This window comes from Palaemon carinicauda, chromosome 1 (genome assembly GCF_036898095.1).
Source record: "Palaemon carinicauda isolate YSFRI2023 chromosome 1, ASM3689809v2, whole genome shotgun sequence".
NCBI lineage: Eukaryota > Metazoa > Arthropoda > Malacostraca > Decapoda > Palaemonidae > Palaemon > Palaemon carinicauda.
The window spans coordinates 278,751,386-278,768,846 of NC_090725.1; the positions used below are offsets into that span (position 1 = coordinate 278,751,386).

Here is a 17,461-nt window from a genome sequence, read left to right on the forward strand (position 1 = left end):
TCAAGAGCCAAGGTTTAAAACGGATCCCGTCTATGAAGAGGCTCTTTATTTTTGGCAATGAAAAGGAGACTCAGAGTCAGGATTGGAAAACGACCTGGGATACTGTAATGAATTCCTGGTTCCTCTAAAAGGCTGCCAGTTCACTGACTCTTAATCTCAAGGATAAAGCTATTAAGAATGTACAGTAGCTCTTCGTAAAGGTTCTTCAAGCGAAATGGTGGAGTTATCCAACCCAACCAAAAATTCAAGAACCCTACCCAGAGACCAAGAAACCACATGCATGGTTGGAGATGGCTTATGCTAAGCAAAAGACTGGGTAATCTTATGAAACGTTCGAGTCGAGATCCACTTCAAAGGCACGCGTGAGAAGTTCTGTTAAACCTGACATATCACAGTATAGTTGATGGTGGGAGCTTTCTCTCCTCAAAGAGGTGGACCAAAAAACGAAACCAAGAAATCTGGGGTTATCTGACAGGGTGATTGACTCCGTAGAAATGCCATCTACGTCTTGCACAGAGAATGGTATTGTCTTATGGACGAAGACCTCTTGCAGCACATCAAAAGGGTTAAATTGTGGGCTGAGAAATCTTCCTTGGAAAATATGGGATAGAAAATCCAAGCGTAAAATCATACAGTACTCTTTTGTGCAGGAATAATAAAAATTCAATCCAATCAAATGCTAAAGCAAGAAAATAAAAAATAAGTGTTACTGACATCTCAAACTCATAATTAGTTAGTAAACGCTCAACCTACCACACTTAACCTTAAAATTTTATACTTACCAGCTTAATATTTATGATTCTCGTAGCTACCATTTCAGGTAAGAATATTTTGCTGGTATTCTCTTACACTCAATGATTAATGTCAAGACAAATTTAACCTAAGCAAAAAATCCTACAAACTTAATATCAGCTGTTGGATATTTTGAATGTTCAAATATAGGGCGTACTATAAGGTATTTTCTAATAAACTTACTAGAAGCCCATAAAACTTGATAGGTGTTGCAGGATTACGGTACTCTTATTATCATGCCAATTTAACTTTTAACTATGTGGTGACAAAGGAGACTTCATAAATTAGCAGAATGTACACAAACATGACAAACTCAATAGGGACATTATGGGTAAAACGATTTCAAGAAAATGTAGGAATCTATGGATGAAACAGAAACGTCAATGTTAATTTTTCTTCCTTTTGAACAAATTAGAATTCACGTTTGAGTTGTCACAACTGACATAAGCAAAAAAAAAAAAAAAGGCCAGCAATCAAAGTCACATCTGTGCATGCCCTCAATCAGTGGATTTTCTGGCAAGTCCTCTTTTTTTATTCTAAAGATTTTATATGATTTTTGTCAGAGGGATATTCAACACTGAATTAAGGCTGAGAGTGATGGGCTTGTATTTTTCAAATACTGACAAAATTAATCTAATTATAGAGATTGCTGCATATACTACTCATAAGCTCATTCCTAATACTGTATATAGTTATATTTCACAGCGTACAAAAAGTAATTAAATTTTTTATAATTATTACAGTACTATACAATACTTCTGCACCAAAGTACAGTTGAAAAATCTTGCACTTTTATGTCTCTTACCATCCATATTTGTGACATGGGTATGTCATTCTAGTTTTCCCACACACCGAACTTCATGTCATGATCATCTAAGCAGCAAGATGAATTTACAATATGAATTTACAGTCAATAAATAGGCAAGGTTACAAATACAATGTGATGAATTAAAAAGGTATTCTGAAAAATATTTAAATTTACACAATCAAGATTTTCTCCTATAAATAAAGATACTGTATCCTTAAAATGTGATAACCACTAAAAACATTAAATAATGAATTTGATACAAGAAATGTATAAAAAATAATACTGAATTGATCATTGTACTTTGCTTTAAACCAAATTCAAATACTGTACATAATCACTGAAATTAATGAAAATATATTGCAATAAAAACTAGAAGGAAACAATCCCAACCAAGTACAGTATATAGTTCCAGAAGCACAAATACAAAGTCAATACAATACTCTCAGGCTAAAGGTTACATTACCTTAATATCAACAAGCAAGTCTCCTCAAGAAAGATGTTTCTCTAATAATGTTTTGGACTTGGATGCTTTTAACTTAGCAAATGAAATCTCTACAGATCTCCTACATTTACTGATACAGTAATTATACGAGGGTTTTCTAAGTCCCCCCCCCCCATTTGTTTTTGTTTTTACTACAAAACTCCTATTTTCATCTTCCTTATCTTTGGATAAAGAGCATGAACTTCCATCAAATTACTGATCGCACGTACAACAGAAGTTAATCTTTATGACAATAACCCTTCAAATATTCAATTTAATATTAATAAGGATATATAAATATATTGTGACAATTGCATTAACTATGTGCAAAGATAAAATTGGGGTGTAATTCTATATTACCAATTTTACATACAATTGGTAAAATCACAAATTTTAAGTAATTTGTATTTTTCCTAACATACTTACCTCGAACTACTTTCTTAGGAGTACCTGGGATCTCCTCTCATCCGACCAGAGTTTTGTGTAGTTTACTCTACTTCTGTTTTCTGTGAGGGCTAACCTCAGGCGGAAGGATACGTGCCCTGAGGCTAGGCCCGGGTCAGGGAGCGTGCTAGCTTGGGTCTCGACCCTCAGTAAGTTCTTGGTTGTTTAGTTACTTATAAGGCACTCGGGGACGGAAGGGCGGGCCATTTCCCGAAAGTAGTTCGAGGTAAGTATGTTAGGAAAAATACAAATTACTTAAAATTTGTGATTTGTTCCAACACGGAAACTTACCTCCAACTACTTTCTTAGGAGACTTACACTTTAGGAGGTGGGAGTGTCCTTCTTGACCCCTAGACCTAGCTACGCAGGATGAAATGGGACCTAGATAGGGGGCTAGGTTCGGAGGCGGCCAGAAAACGAAACGTAGGAGAAACTACACAAAGAGCTCATGTTAGTGTCTAAGTAACTCACCTGTGCAAGAATTCCTTGGAGATGTGTCCTTTGATGATGTTGTGACTTGAGGTCTTGTGCCGGCTCTACCTGAGTCTATCCCGAGGGAAAAAAGGGCGAAGGAAGAACAAGGGGGTTTTAAGGAAACGAACCTGTCTCTTGGTCTTACTACCCACGATTGTACCTGGGGCTATACAGTTAAATCGCTTGGAGCGCGGAGATGACTGTTCCTATAGAGAACCTGTCTAGGGACTTCCTCGAGCATTCCTTCAGGTAGTGTGTAGTGAAGGTAGACTGGTTAGACCAGGAGCCTGCTCTTAGGATCTGTGCCACTGCCATGTTCCTTTCGAAAGCTAGGGAGGTACTTAGACCCCTAATGTCATGGGGCCTGGGTTTTCCCGGCAGGGGAACGCCTGCACTGCTATAGGCCCTGATAATCACCTGTCTTAGCCAGAAGGAGATAGTGTTCTTCGAAACCGGCTTTTTCACTGTACCTGTGGAGACGAAAAGGCTCTTGATGCCAGGACGAAGATTAGCAGTCCTCTCCAGGTATTTCCTTATGGCTCTGACAGGACACAACCTCAAGTCCTCCGGATTGCCTGAACGAGGAATTGCTGGTATTGAGAAGCTCTCAAACCTAGGATCCCACACTGCTGGATTCTGGGTCTTAGCCACAAAAGTTGGGACGAACTTGAAGGAAATCTCACGCCAACCCTTCGCGTGAGACCTCGTAAGACAGTCCGTGAATCTCACCCACCCTCTTAGCTGAAGCCAATGCCAACAGAAAGACAGCCTTGAGGGTGAGGTCCCTGTCCACTATGTCTTTCAGGGGTTCGAACGGGGGTTCACTTAACATCTTCAGGACTCTCGCAGCATCCCACTGCGGCACTCTGATGGCTTGAGGGGGACATGCTTGTTCGAAGCTCTTGATGAGCATTGAGATATGTCTCGAGGAACCCAGATCGATGCCCTTCAGGAGGAAGACTTGGCCTAAGGCTGCACGGACTCCTTTGATGGCCGGGATAGACATACCAACTACGTCCCTGAGGTGTACCAGGAAGTCCGCAATCTCCGGAATAGAGGCCCTCAATGGCTTGATGTTTCTGGAGGAGCACCACTTCGTAAAGGTGGTCCACTTAGCCTGGTACACCGCTGCCGATGAACGCCTCAGATATCCCAACATCCTTTCGGCCGTTCCTGCTGAATAGCCTTCCTTCCTCAGGAGACGCTCGATAACCTCCACGAGTGAAGGCGGAGGGACCGAGGATTGTCGTGGAACCTTTGGAAGTGGGGTTGCCGCAGCAGGTCCGGCCTGTCTGGAAGAGGCCATGGGGGAAGACACGCTAGTTCTTTTAGGTCGGTGAACCACTCTCTCTCCGGCCACCCGGCCGCTACCAAAGTCATCCTTAGGTTGTGGGCCGTCCTCACCCTGTTGAGCACCTGTCTGAGCAACGCGAAAGGGGGGAAGGCATATACGTCCAGATTGTCCCACCGGTGTTGGAAGGCGTCCTCCAACGCTGCTTTTGGGTCTGGGACAGGAGAACAGAATACGAGGAGTTGTGCGTTCAGTCTTGTTGCGAAGAGATCCATCACTGGTGAACCCCATTTCTGGATGATGAGCTTGGCTACCTCTGAGTGCAGGGACCACTCGGCTCCCACCACTTGACCCATCCTGCTGAGTCCATCGGCCAGGACGTTTCTTTTCCCTGGAATGAACCTCGCTGCAATAGTGATCTGTTTTGACGTGGCCCAATCCAGGAGTTCCAGCGTGAGATCGCACAGCTCCCTGCTTCTTTAGGTATGCTACTACTGTGGCGTTGTCGCACATCAGCGCCACGGTGTTTCCCCGTAGATGGTTGACGAATTGTAGGCACGCCCTTCGAACCACTCTCATCTCTAGGATGTTTGTGTTGTGCCTTTTTTTCCTCCGTCCAACTGCCTCTTGCTGACCTTCCGAGGAGATGGGCACCCCATCCCTCCTTGGAAGCGTCTGTGAAGAGAAGCATCTCGGGGGGCTCGGCTGCGAAGGGCATCCCCTTGAGGGTGTTTGTCCGGTCTTGCCACCACACTAGGGCTTCTTTCGTTTCCGGGAGAACGGGAACCATCTTGTGGGGGGAATCTATCTGATTCCAGAGTCCCTTCAGATTCCATTGGACGTTCCTGAGTTTGAGTCTCCCTTGGGGAACCAGTTTCTCCAATGACACGAGGTGACCTATTAACCTCTCCCAGTCCTTTGCTCTCCTGGGTTGTCCCGACAAGAAGGGGCTGAGGATTTGGTCCAAGTTGGTCAGCCTCTCTTCCGATGGAAAGGCTCTCACTAAACGGGAATCCAGGACCATCCCTAGATAAGTCATCCTGGTGGAGGGTGACAGATGAGACTTCTCCAGGTTGATGGTGATGCCCAGAATCTTGCAGAACTGCAGTAGCTTCGCGCCTTGATCCCTCAAAACTTCCTCTGAGGATGAAAGGAGCAACCAGTCGTCTAGGTAACGAATCAGGCGGATTCCCCGTTCGTGAGCCCACACTGAGACTGTTGCTAAGACCCTCGTGAAGACCTGAGGCGCTGTGGATAGTCCGAAGCAGAAGGACCTAAACTGCAATGTCTGGGCACCCCACTTCACCCGAAGATACTTCCTGCTGGAGGGGTGAACTGGGATTTGAAAATAAGCGTCCTTGAGGTCTATGGACATCATGAAGTCCCCTTCCCTCAAGGACTCCATGACCGACTTTGGGGTGTCCATCTTGAAGTCGGTTTTGTACACAAACTTGTTGAGGGCCGAGAGGTCTATGACCGGTCTCCAACCTCCCGTTGCCTTCTCCACCAGGAAGAGCCGACTGTAGAAGCCCGGGCCCGGCTCCCGTACCGTTTCCATTGCTCCCTTTGCCAACATTGTGGAAACTTCCTCTTGCAAGGCTGTCCTCTTCAAGGGGTCCTTGGGAGCCAACCACTCCGCCCGAATGGCTGGAATCAGGGGCGGAGGTTCTGCCAGAAACGGTGGCCTGTACCCCTCCTTCAACAATGTTACTGTCCACGGGTCTGCTCCGTGGTTTTTCCATGCTTGCCAAAAAAGTCTGAAGCATCCCCCCACCTGAGGCTTGGGCATGAGTAGGGGGCCTCTCTCCCTATCTTCTTCTGGAGGAACGACCTGTACGCCCCCTCCTGGAGGCCGAGAATGAAGTTCTAAAGGAGGCTGGAGCTGATGCTGCTCCCCTACGGGAGGGCTGGGACGGCTGCGACCAAGGAGCTGCTGGGAAGTCTCTCCTGTGCTGGCTAGACGAGGCTCGAGGAGTAGCAGGACCATCGGACGCAGGCCTCCTGTGGATGGGTCTCCGCGGTGCTTGAGGTCTGGGAACACTCACATCCTTCCTCTTCAAGACCTTCTCCATGATGTCCTCTGTCTCCTTCAGGGGAAAGAGGACGTCTTCCCATAGGGGCAGGCTCCTCAGGGCCCTCGCTTCCCTGTCCGGTATCCGCCTAGACAACTTGCTCAGGACAGTGTCTCTCCTCCGAAGCACCCAGTTGGCTGATAGGGCTAGGGACTGGTAAGACAAGAACTTCAATGCTCTACCTCCCAAGATAATTAGCTCCTTCAGGAGAGCCTGATTCTCCGGAACTGAGAGGTCGTAGGAGGATTGAATACCTGCGAGCGTGGAAGCCCACCAGTCTAGCCAAGAGGCGACGTTCGCTAGGTCTTTCGCCATCTCCTCCATAATCGTCGCCTCTGACTGGGAGAAGCAGATTGGGGCTGATGAGGCTCTGTCTTCCGGGGCCCCTTGGCCTAAAACTTCGAGGGAGGGCTCCAACTTGCAGGCCCCTGGACGCTGTCCCTCTGGCAGATAGAATTTACTCTGGGACCTCAGTCCCTGGAGCAACTTCGAGGAGCTCTGAGATTTGGGGGCCTCTGCATTGCCAGCCACAATCTTGTTGACGTGAGCTCTACCGAGCCTCACGTCCCTGGCCACTGGAAGAGCCAACGGAGCCGTCCGCTGGACGGGGGCCTCCATTAGCCTATTGAGGCTAGAGCGCCAGGGATCCTTGTCAGAGGGTTCAGACTCCTCAATCCGATGGTGTCGTCTAACGAGGCCTATCATCCTCCTGTAAGCCAAGTCCTCCGCTGGGGCGCCCTCCACGTCGTCGTCGATGTCCTCCGTCTGGCGGCCTACTTCTCTAGGAGGAATCCCTCCGACGGATGCCTCCGCGTAAGGCTCTGGACGCAGGACGGCCATTGCCGTGGCGGCAAGGGCCTCCGTCCTCTGTCTGTCCTTCGTCATGGAGGACGAGGCTTCCGTGGGCTTGCCCAACGGAGGAAACCGTCTCTCCTTCTCCAGGGTCCGCGGTGCCACTTTCGAGGGAACGACGAGGCTGGCCGTCCGAGGGGGCGACTCCCTCCACTGGGCAGATTGAGTCGGAACCCTTGCGGTCTTACTCCTGTCGGAAGAGGTCCGCGAGGCCGAGTCTCTCCGTGGTTCTAGCTTGTGGCTGGAGGGGAACCTTCCTGGAGACTTGTCTCTGGGTCGCCAACCTGAAGTGCTCGGGACCGAAGTAAGGTCCACGAGCTTACTGCGGGGGATGACCACCCATTCCTCCCCTGGTGATCTGCTCCTCCTGAATTTTCTCCTAGGGGACCTGGAGAGCCTCCTTCCATGTTGAAACCTGGAACGTAACCGCGAACGGGAGTGCCTCTTCCGGGATCTCTCACGCTTCCGCCGGGAATTCCTCCGGGTTTCCCCTTCCGAGGAATAGGAGGTTGTAGCAACCGATGAATTGGAGGACTCTTCATAACACGTCCGAGGGGCAGGGGCCCGGAGAGTGGTTGTCTGAACGGCTTGCTGTCCTACGGAGGGCGTGGGCTGCAAAAACACATCCGGTACTGACGACGACGGTGCTGGGGGAGAGCGTGGGCGCTCTACGCTGGGGAACCAGGATCCGAGGCTTTCCTCCAACCTCAACGGGGACCTACAGGGCGTCCTAGGAGGCACCCATTCGAGGGATTCCGCCGCCGGTGAGTCTTCCTTCTCGGGGGCGCCTTCAGCTGCGGAGGTACCTGAAAAACATGCCTATGATGCGGGCGAAGAGACAGGGACAGTTTTACTCCACATGGGATCATCAGACGAGACGTGACCCGTGAGCACCAGGGCATCGTCTCTAGGACCCCCACTAACCTCACTTGCCTGGAAAGATGCTGCTACCCCACTATTATGAATAACAGACACTTGGGGAAGAACTTCTGGCTTCTTCCCCGCAACGGACTTACCTCGTCCCCTACTCTGGGTAGGGGAAGATGGAAGGGAAACTCTACTCGACGGTCCCTCTGGAGACGTAAAAGGTGAAGAGGTGCTAGCCTTCTTGGGCGACCGCTTGGCAGACTTCTTCTTGGTACCGAATCGTATCCACTGCACCTCACTCCAAGAATCGCACTCCGGACACGTGTCCGACGGGGAACACACTCTACCCCTGCATGACGAGCACAAGGAATGAGGGTCTACCTCCGGCTTAGAAAGAAACGCACCACACGACTTCCCGGCTCTAGGCCCAGGACAACGGCGGGGACGCTCCATCACGCACTATCGCAACACCGAAAGACACAGGAACACAGCGGGAAAGGGTAATAAGGACAAGGTTAACACGTGAGAACGTGGGAACACTAGGGAAGGACAAGGTTAACACACGGGGACACAAAGGGATAGCACATGGATACCACGTGAGAACCACGCGGGACACAAAGGAGTCGGGGACACAAAGAGTCGCACCGAGATAAGGAGAGCGTCGAGATGATATCGCGACGAGACCAGAGAACTTACTGAGGGTCGAGACCCAAGCTAGCACGCTCCATGACCCGGGCCAGCCTCAGGGCACGTATCCTTCCGCCTGAGGTTAGCCCTCACAGAAAACGGAAGTAGGGTAAACTACACAAAACTCTGGTCGGATGAGAGGAGATCCCAGGTACTCCTAAGAAAGTAGTTCGAGGTAAGTTTCCGTGTTGGAACAACAAATAATTAGGCAAATATACTAACATATTCTGATATATTGGAATATCCAACCAGTCAGTCACATACAAAATAAATGTATGAGAATAAAATTCCATATCATCATATCTCCTAAACTTTTATCAACTCTCTCTGATGCTTCAGTTATAATAATTAAACCTATACTGTACCTTATACAAATAATAAGAACTGAGTACCCAACAAAATGATTAGTAATTGTATTATTCTATAACAATAATATTAGTATTACAAGTCATGGAATTGCAATTAAATGTACAGTAATATATTAAATTTAAATTACACAAATTGCATATAAATCATAGAAATGTACTGAACTTTCCTAGTTTTTTCTTTTTACATATCAGACTCCTGATTTGATGCCAGTTAGGTATAATGGAATCAATACTGTACTTTTTTCACAGAAGTAAGGGAAATCAAAACCATTGGAAAACAAACCCACAAGCATAAGACACATCCACAATTCTATATTCTGACAGAATAGAACTGGCATTTACTAGTCAATAATGAATGAACTTTAGTCACTGTTTCAAACTACTGTGATTAAATACAAATCAATTATTCATTCACATGTAAGCTTGATCAGACCTATAATCTCAATTTTATGCCTCTGACGTAATTCTAACATGGGATACAAAATACTCTGGCTACTTTGCTCAATCAAACATTAAAAAGAAAAATTTAAAATACTGTTTGCCATACAAAACCAATCCTGGGGTATCATTTTTAGTCTCAACTTCTATCCAACCAAAAATTTAGGCCAGTTAGTTATGTCATTTACCTAATCAAAAATAAAAAATAAAAACAATATATACCAGTACTCAAAATAGAAAATAAAAATTATAGAGGGAAAACAAAACTGTAAAGTAAATTAGGAAAAATTAATAACATAAAAAAAATGGTCTCGTGTGTGAACAATGGAGAAAATTTAAGACATTTAAACCCACATTACAATCATATTAAAAATAACATCGCTGCTCATTTTTACAATACACTGTAAACTAACCAATTTTTCCAAGGCTATAGCATTCTACCATCAACATATTAAATACTGATTGTTACAACCAGCATGTAAAGTTTCCTTCATGAATTTCTGTACACTCCACAAATTAAGGTGACAGCTGGCAAGGCAATAATGCAGCAACAGCATGAAACAAATAAGATATTTAGTTTCAAAATTATAGTACATGCTGTACTATGCTCCATAAACATTTCTTTTGTCACATGGACATTACTTGCTACATTGACAAGTTGCCAGAGGTATACTGAGCTGGCCATGATATATACCTGTACAAGAATTCATGAAGCTAACGGCACATATTTTCTGCGTTTTAAGCATACGATAAACACTAGTACAAATATAATTACAGCATACAAAAATGGTAACAAATTCCTGTAAGACTAATCTTTGAAGTATCTCAGGAATAATCATCCTCATCATCTACAGCCTGTTGTTCTTGCTGTAGCTGCTGTGCTGCAGCTGCTTGTTCCTGCAACAATTGCCACTGCTGCTGTTCAACAAGCATTTGCTCTTCTCTTGCCTGTAAACATTAAACAATCTTTAGAACTCTTGGCAAAATAGTAGTCTTTCATGCCAATACATAAAGTGGATTTGATCAGTCTTAAAAATATGCACACCTAGAAAAATGTATATCAACACAGCATCTTCAGCATCACCTACGTACTGCTTCTCTTAGTAGTGGAAATACATCAAAACCTTAAGACGATCCACTGTGTATTCAAAAGGCCTCCTATTTACCACTAACTGTAAGCATTCATATTTCTTTTAGTTTGTTTACCACTACAGTAAAATTCATTTCCCCCTTGTGATAAATAGCACAAAATAGCTTTAATATATTCTCATTATACAGTGAGCCCTCGCTACTTCGCGGTTCGACCATCGCGGATTCACCACTTCGCGGATTTTTTTCATAACCCATGTATATACATATATCGCGGATTTTCCGGAAATTTCGAAAATACCGCGATGTGACCGATGGTGCGAGATTGGAGAAAGTAAGGAAAATTGAATCATGATTGATTTTCAATATAAATGAAACTTTGAGGAGCAACAAAGATATCATTTGTTAGAGAGATAGAGAGAGGTAAGGAATGGGAGGTAGTGAAAAGTAGCCCACAGAGAGAGAGAGAGAGGTAGAGAGAGAGAGAGGTAGAGAGAGAGAGAGAGAGGTAGAGAGAGAGAGAGAGAGAGAGAGGTAGAGAGAGAGAGAGAGAGAGAGAGAGAGAGAGAGAGAGAGGTAGAGAGAGAGAGAGAGAGAGGTAGAGAGAGAGAGAGGTAGAGAGATAGAGGGGGGTTTAAATGTAATAAACAAAAAAATTTGATAGGTTATAACACATTGGTGCTTATGTAATATCAACCGTATACTGTAGACGGTTTGAATAAGTTAAGAAATGGTATAAACGATACTTTGTTAGTGTATTCGTACACTCTCAAGAGCGGCAGCTACAGTAGATGTCAGCTGATCTAATCACAGCCAAAAGTAAAACAAAAAGAAGTCAACAATACTCGATTTTTAAAACACACCCGAAATTTAAAAACAAAAGTACACGCTTTCTTAATGTGCAATTAACTATTTAAAGAGTAGCAATTTTCTAAAATAAAATGATGTTTCCCAAAAAATAGTGGTTTGCTGATGAAATCGGATGCCGTATTTTTAGCTATGATTGAAATGGATGTAGACTCGGCATAATTTTTTTGTTTCGTATTTAATTGACACTAAGAAAACTAATTTTAGTTTCTTCATCTAAATGTAAGTATTGTATAGCACGAAGAGAGAGAGAGAGAGAGAGAGAGAGAGAGAGAGAGGAGAGAGAGAGAGAGAGAGAAGAGAGAGAGAGAGAGAGAGAGAGAGAGAGAATGAATCAGCTGTTGTAATCAAATGGCGTGTTTTTGTTTCGTGAGAATTTCATCGCCACGAAAATAACAACATACTGTACTGAACTTTACAGTATTATACAGACTACTGTAATATGATAAAGTAAAATATTTGTAATCCATTATATATGAAATGGGGCTATTTTTTTTTTTGTTTAAAATTTACATTTACGTATATAAAACAACTCTCTCTCTCTCTCTCTCTCTCTCTCCTCTCTCTCTCTCTCTCTCTCTCTCTCTCTCTCTCTCTCTCTCGTATATTGTTTTCCTGCTTTGCTACGTATGTATGATTTTATATAGATACGGTAAATAATATTTGTAATAACATGTTTTATAAAAGCTTTTACTGTAATATCATTATTTATCACTTTCATCATGCGCGTTAAATACCTTCGTTTGTTTACTGAGCGTACTTTATGACGCCATCGTTTCAGGCGGCGTCATAAAGAAAAACATTTCATTTGGAAGTCCTAAGAAAAATTAAGTAAAACATTGGTAATAACAAAATCAACATACTGTACTGAATAATCAATATAATCGATGCAAAAACTAACCTATACACAGATGTGTAAATGCGTTTGTTTCTTCATTATGATCAGAGATAAACGTAAACATAACATTGGTTGCCATTTTTTATCGTGCTTTTTGGCGTGTTTAGGAAACGCATGATATAAAATCGCCTTTAATATTTGCGCCTGTTTTAGTTTAGGGTACTGTAGTACATGCATTAAGTGTTCTGTACATTAAAGGGTAGTTTGTTAACAGTACTACGAACAAGGGAAGGTTTTAAAAGTCTGAATATACATGTTAAATAAATAGGTAAATATGGTGTCACTACTTCGCGGATTTTCACCTATCGCGGTCGGGTCTGGAACCTATCTACCGCGATAAACGAGGGTTCACTGTACTGTCCTATATCTGCAATCCCAAAAGAATTACAAGCTAATGAAATTATCAAGTAATCTAATAAGACCACTGTATCAAATTTCTCAATTTCAATATTGCAGGTCAAAGCTAATGAATAGGATACAAAATTTTATGAAAAACTAAATCACTTTCTTAAACAAAGAAAAGCAAAGAGCAATATTGGTAAAAATATCCAATTGGTAAATTATTAATAACAAAGGAAAACCATTTATAAAGTATGCATCAAACACAAATGAGTGGATAATCACAATTTAAAAATCAAATCGTTATCTAAATTCATTGCCTAAGCCTATATTTGGAAGAGCATTATATCACACACTGGCAAAGCTTCTAACCAGTTTAAGAAAATAATTAAATTTTTTATCTTGCCTTTGCAAAAAGTTCCTGTTGTTGTCTAAGAAGTTCCTCCTCTGGTATACCAAGATTTTCTAGCCTTGTGCTTTTTCTCCTCTTCTTGGCAGCCATTGCTTTACAGTCTTTAAGTACAGCTTCTGCATCAGCTCGATAATCACCAAAGCCTAGCTTATCCAGAGCTGCAAAAAAAATCATATTAGATAAAACAGAGATATTAAAGTAAAATCTATTGTCTCAATACTTATTTTTGAATAACAAGAGTTTTTAAAATTAAAATTTATTTCCATTTACACAAACTTCAATGTGTTATAAGATTTGAAAGCAAGGCTTGTGAACTTGTAAGACTGGCCCTTCCATATCTTAATAACTCCTCTTCTTCTTCCTCACCGTTATCCCTACATTAACGGGTCGGTTGCCTGATGCACCTTCTCCAATGCCTTCCACCAAACCTCTTCTCTCTATATCATCCATCACCTTATCTTGTCATCTAATTCTCTACCTCCCTCTTGATCTTCTCCCCTTTACAGGTTCCTCACAAGCCCTCCTCACTCCCTCCCCACCATCCATCCTTAACACATGAACACCATCTCATTCGTGACACACTTATCATCTCAGTAATCTTCACTACACCTGCCATTCTTCTTATTTCACTATCTTCCAATCTTTCAAATTGTGATACTCCCACAATCCCCCTTAGCATTCTCATCTCTGTTCTCTCAAGCTTTGCTTCCTTTTTTTGTTTTAAAGCCCAAGTTTTTTAACCTTACATTAACACTGTGCTATAGATCTTGACTTTTACCTTGATTGGCATTTTCTTATCACATACCACTCCCGCTACCTCCCTCCACTTTCCCTATGCTGCTTTCATCCTATTCTCAACTTCAGCCTGACATCCTCCCTCCTGATATAGCAGATCCAAAGTATCTAAATTATTCAACCTGTTTTGTATCTGCTCATCTACTTTCATGTATGGCTATCCTATCCCTACCTTAATTACTGCTAACTACTACTACATATCCTATCCCTACCTTCCTTACTGCTAACTAATACTACTACATGATATCCTATCCCTACCTTCCTTACTGCTAACTACTACTACATGATATACTACTAAGTGCTGCTATTTGTGGCCACTATATCTGAAATTCTCACTACTGTTTTGTCCCCACTAAATATGGAGCAGGCAGGATTAAATGATATTTTCCTTATAAAATAAATTTTTGAATATACTTACCCGGTGAATATATAATAGCTGACGTCTCCGACGGCTCGACAGATTCCAAAAACTCGCGAGCGATCGCCATGAAGGTTGCGGGTGTGCCCACCAGCGCCGACTATCGGCCAGATACCACATATACTTGTCAACCACTCCAGTTCTTCTCAGTCCGCTGGGTCTCTATCGGGGAGGAAGGGAGGGCCTTTAATCTTATATATTCACCGTTTAAGTATATTCAAAAATTTATTTTATAAGGAAAATATCATTTTCAAATATTAAACTTAGCCGGTGAATATATAATAGCTGATTCACACCCATGGTGGTGGGTAGAGACCAGTATTAATACAATAAAGGCGTATATGCTCAAGAGTTTTTTGACAAATATTTCATAAAAAACTAACTTAAGTATAGGTACCTGGCAAGGAAGCTGACTCTGACGATTACTCTGCCTCATTAGTCCGCTTTCCTCACGAAGCCCAGCCATCCTCTCAGGATGCTGAAAGACTCCCAGGAGCCGTTATATCCAGGGTGAACACCCTTATAACAGGACCTCATCAATACCCTTAATCTGGGCGCACTCAAGAAACAACATTTGACCACCCGCCAAATCAAAAAAGATTGCGAAAGATTTCCTAGTCTTCCGTACAACCCAAGACAAGATTAAAAAACATTTCAAGAGAAGATTAGAACAATATTGGGATTAAGGGAATGTAGTGGTAGAACCCTCACCCACTACTGCACTCGCTGCAACGAATGGACCCAGGGTGTAGCAGTCCTCATAAAGAGTCTGGACGTCTTTTAAGTAAAATGAAGCGAACACTGACTTGCTCCTCCAAAAGGTTGCGTCCATAATACTTCGAAGAGACCTGTTTTGCTTAAAAGCCACCGAAGTTGCTATTGCTCTCACTTCGTGCGTCTTGACCTTAAGCAAACAACGATCTTTCTCATTTAAATGAGAATGTGCCTCCCGGATTAAAACTCTAATAAAGTACGATAACGCATTTTTAGACATGGGCAATGAGGGCTTCTTAACGGAGCACCATAAGGCCTCAGAACCACCTCGTATTGGTTTAGTTCGAGCTAAGTAAAACTTAAGAGCTCTAACGGGGCACAGCACTCTTTCAACTTCGTTACCTACGATTTCTGACAGACTAGGTATTTCAAAAGATTTAGGCCAAGGACGAGACGGCAGTTCGTTCTTGGCCAAAAAACCAAGTTGAAGCGAACATATAGCTTTATTTGTAGAGAAGCCGATGTTCTTACTAAAAGCATGGATCTCACTGACCCTTTTAGCCGAAGCCAAGATCACCAAAAAAAGTGTCTTGAGGGTGAGATCCTTCAGGGAGGCTGAATGTAATGGCTCAAACCTGTCTGACATTAGGAACTGTAGGACCACGTCTAAGTTCCAAGCAGGAGTTGACATACGACGCTCCTTAGAGGTCTCGAAGGACTTAAGGAGGTCTTGGAGATCTTTGTTATTTGACAGATCCAAGCCTCTATGTCTGAAAACAGACGCCAACATGCTCCTGTAGCCTTTAATAGTGGGAGCAGAGAGGGAGCGAACATTTCTCAGATGCAGGAGAAAATCCACAATTTGGGCTACAGAGGTACTGGAAGAGGAAATAGAGGAGGACTTGCACCACTCTCTAAAGACCTCCCACTTCGACTGGTAGACCTTGATAGTAGATGATCTCCTAGCCCTCGCGATCGCTCTGGCTGCCTCCTTCGAAAATCCTCGAGCTCTTGAGAGTCTTTCGATAGTCTGAAGGCAGTCAGACGAAGCGCGGGGAGGCTTTGATGAAGTCTCCTTACGTGAGGCTGCCGTAAGAGATTCATCCGTAAGGGCAGACTCCTTGGGACGTCTACCAGCCATAGAAGTACCTCTGTGAACCACTCTCTCGCGGGCCAGAGGGGAGCAACCAACGTCAACCGTGTCCCTTCGTGAGAGGCGAACTTCTGCAATAACTTGTTGATGATCTTGAACGGCGGAAATGCGTAAGCGTCCATATGAGACCAGTCCAACAGAAAGGCCTCTATGTGGGCCGCCTCTGGATCTGGGACTGGAGAGCAATAGGTCGGGAGCCTTTTGGTCAGCGAGGTCGCAAAGAGGTCTATGGTGGGCTGACCCCAAGTCATCCAAAGACTCTTGCACACATCCTTGTGGAGGGTCCATTCTGTAGGGATCACCTGACCTCTCCGACTGAGACAGTCCGCCAAGACGTTCAATTTCCCTTGGACGAACCTCGTCAACAGTGAGATGCCTCGATCTTTTGACCAGATGAGGAGGTCCCTTGCGATGACGAACAGAGCGTGGGAGTGAGTGCCTCCTTGCTTGGAGATGTACGCCAAGGCTGTGGTGTTGTCCGCATGCACTTCTACCACCTTGTTTCGAAGAAGACTCTCGAAACTCGTCAGGGCCAAGTGAACAGCCAACAGCTCCTTGCAGTTGATGTGAAGGCTCCTCTGATCTGTCGTCCAAAGACCCGAACATTCCAGACCGTCCAGAGTCGCTCCCCAACCCAAATCCGACGCGTCTGAAAATAACACGTGGTTTGGGTTCTTAACTGCCAGGGACAGACCCTCTCGAAGACCTATATTGCTGTCCCACCAGCTCAGGCAAGTCTTGACTGGTTCGGAGATCGGGATCGAGACCGCCTCCAAAGTCTTGTTCTTGTTCCAATGGGAGTCTAAATGGAACTGGAGAGAGCGAAGGTGAAGTCTCCCTAGAGAGATAAACTGTTCCAGGGATGATAGAGTCCCTAGGAGGCTCATCCAACTTCTCACAGAGCAATGGTCTTTCCTCAGCATGAGGCGGACTTTGAGCAAGGCTTGCTCTATCCTGGTGGCAGACGGAAAAGCCCGAAAAGCTAGACTGTGAATCTCCATCCCCAAATAGAGAATCGTTTGGGAGGGAGTCAGCTGAGACTTCTCTATGTTCACCAACAGGCACAACTCCTTTGCAAGATCCAACGTCCATTGAAGGTCCTGCAGACAGCGATGACGGGACGACGCTCTGAGCAGCCAGTCGTCCAGGTACAGGGAGGCTCGAATCCCCAATAAATGTAGAAATTTTGCTACATTTCTCAT

General features: G+C 44.2%; 1 protein-coding gene across 2 annotated transcripts in view; it reads right to left on the reverse strand.

The window, feature by feature from the left end:
- Positions 1-9,086: 9,086 nt before the first annotated feature.
- The window catches only part of LOC137657086 (protein Dr1-like), a 53,054-nt gene continuing 44,679 nt past the window's right edge, over positions 9,087-17,461 (reverse strand). For both annotated transcript variants that reach the window (XM_068391459.1, XM_068391455.1), the window contains exons 3-4: positions 13,174-13,337; positions 9,087-10,522 (exon numbers count right to left, since the gene is read on the reverse strand). In XM_068391459.1, the coding sequence (XP_068247560.1) occupies positions 10,400-10,522; positions 13,174-13,337 (287 nt within the window). In that variant the 3' untranslated portion in view covers positions 9,087-10,399. The remainder of the gene's footprint in view (positions 10,523-13,173; positions 13,338-17,461) is intronic.